At 62.0% G+C, this 2,102-nt stretch overlaps 1 protein-coding gene across 1 annotated transcript in view; it reads right to left on the bottom strand.

Annotated features, from left to right (window-relative positions):
* Positions 1-113: 113 nt before the first annotated feature.
* TGFA (transforming growth factor, alpha) overlaps positions 114-2,102 on the bottom strand; it is a gene marked incomplete at its 3' end in the record, with an annotated part of 4,758 nt that continues 2,769 nt past the window's right edge. Inside the window, exons 3-4 of the mRNA XM_009995019.1 lie at positions 1,625-1,748; positions 114-263 (exon numbers count right to left, since the gene is read on the bottom strand). Of these exons, the coding sequence (XP_009993321.1) occupies positions 114-263; positions 1,625-1,748 (274 nt within the window). The remainder of the gene's footprint in view (positions 264-1,624; positions 1,749-2,102) is intronic.

Here is a 2,102-nt window from a genome sequence, read left to right as displayed (position 1 = left end):
GGGCAGGAGGGGGGTCAGGGGCCTCAGCACCCCCTGCTGGGGCCGCATCCTGCCCCAAACTGGTGGGGAGGGGGTGCTGAGCCCCCCCAGGCACGGACCCCCCCAGTACTCACTGGATGAGGAGGCAGAGGCCGACGAGCAGCGCCGAGGCCACCACCAAGCCCAGCACCAGGGCAGTGATGGTTTGTTTCTTCTGGTTGGCGGCCACCACGGCCAGCAGGTCCGCGTGCTCACAGCGCGTCCCCACGTAGCCCAGGTGGCACCTGGGGGCACCGAGGGGCAGGGTCACCAGGGGTGGGGAGGGGAGGGATGGCAGTGGCATCAGGGATGGGAGGGGAAGGGCGTCGGTGTCACCAGGGATGGGATGGGAAGGGCATCGGTGTCAGCAGGGATGGGGAGGAGAGGGACAGCAGTGGCATCAGGGATGGGAGGGGAAGGACATCAGTAGCACCAGGGATGGGATGGGGAAGGGCATTGGTGTCACCAGGGATGTGGGGAAGGACATCAGTGTCACCAGGGATGGGATGGGAAGGGCATCGGTGTCAGCAGGGATGGGGAGGAGAGGGACAGCAGTGGCATCAGGGATGGGAGGGGAAGGACATCAGTAGCACCAGGGATGGGATGGGGAAGGGCATTGGTGTCACCAGGGATGTGGGGAAGGACATCAGTGTCACCAGGGATGGGATGGGAAGGGCATCAGTGTCACCAAGGATGGGATGGGAAGGACATCAGTGTCACCAAGGATGGGATGAGACAGGGAAGGACATCAGTGGCATCAGGGATGGGGAGGGGAAGGGCATTGGTGTCACCAAGGATGGGATGGGGTGGAGCAGGACATCAGTGTCAGCAGGGATGGGGAAGGGAAGGACATCAGTGGGAAGGGAAGGGCATTGGTGTCACCAGGGTTGCGATAGGGAAGAATATCAGTGGCATCAGGAATGGGGATGGGGAAGGAAATCAGTGTCATCAGGGATGGGATGGGAAGGACATCGGTGTCAGCAGGGATGGGGAAGGAAATTGGTTGCAGGGGAGGGATGGCAGTGGCATCAGGGATGGGAGGGGAAGGGCGTCGGTGTCACCAGGGATGGGATGGGAAGGGCATAGGTGTCAGCAGGGATGGGGAGGAGAGGGACAGCAGTGGCATCAGGGATGGGAGGGGAAGGACATCAGTAGCACCAGGGATGGGATGGGGAAGGGCATTGGTGTCACCAGGGGTGGGATGGGGAAGAATATCAGTGGCATCAGGAATGGGGATTGGGAAGGACATTGGTGTCACCAGGGATGGGAAGGACATCGATGTCAGCAGGGATGGGGAAGGGAAGGACATCAGTGGGAGGGGAAGGACATCGGTGTCACCCGGGGTGGGATGGGGAAGGACATGAGTGTCCCCAAAAGTGGGGAGAGGAGGGACATGAGTGTCCCCACAGATGGGGAGGGGACATCCACCAGCACCACCCGAGGGCGGGGAAGGACCCGAGCATCCCCAGGGATGGGGCTGGGGATCCGCGTCCCCCGGGGATGAGGAGGGGAGGCCACCAGCCCTGGGTCCATGACACCCCCCTCAGATCCCAACCCCAGGTGCTGGGGTTCCCAGGGGACCCCCAGGGGCCAGCCCAGCACTCACACACACGCTGGCTTGTCCTCCTGCACCAGGAAGCGGCAGGTCCCGTGGAAGCAGAACTGCCGGTGGGAGTCGGGGCAGTCGTTGAAGTGGGACCTCAGAGCCGCCGCCACCGGCGGGGCCGGAGCTGCCGGGCAAAACCGGGAGGGGAAAGGCACATGTTGGGGAACGTTTCCCAGGTCAGCAGCCCCGGTTGAAGGCTGGAGCTGTTCCTTTTGGGGTTCCCAAACGGAACGTGAGCCGGGAAGGGCCCGGGACGGACCCGACCCGAAGCAGGAGCGAAGAAGAACAACCAGAGGGATTTCCCAAAGAGCTTAAAATGGAGGAGGAGGGAGTTAAAGCCCCGGATCTGGGATCCTGTTTCCCATTACATCCCGCACTGGTTCAAATTATCCTCCCTGGTTTAAATTATCCTCCTGCAGCAGAGACGGAAAACAAATATCCTGCTTTGGGATTAGCTGGGATCTGAGGCACATCCGAT

This window comes from Chaetura pelagica, unplaced genomic scaffold (assembly GCF_000747805.2).
Source record: "Chaetura pelagica isolate M959 unplaced genomic scaffold, ChaPel_1.0 scaffold383, whole genome shotgun sequence".
Taxonomy (NCBI): Eukaryota; Metazoa; Chordata; class Aves; order Apodiformes; family Apodidae; genus Chaetura; species Chaetura pelagica.
The sequence above is the reverse complement of the archived record's forward strand: the minus strand, read 5'-3'. Positions and strand labels throughout refer to the sequence as shown.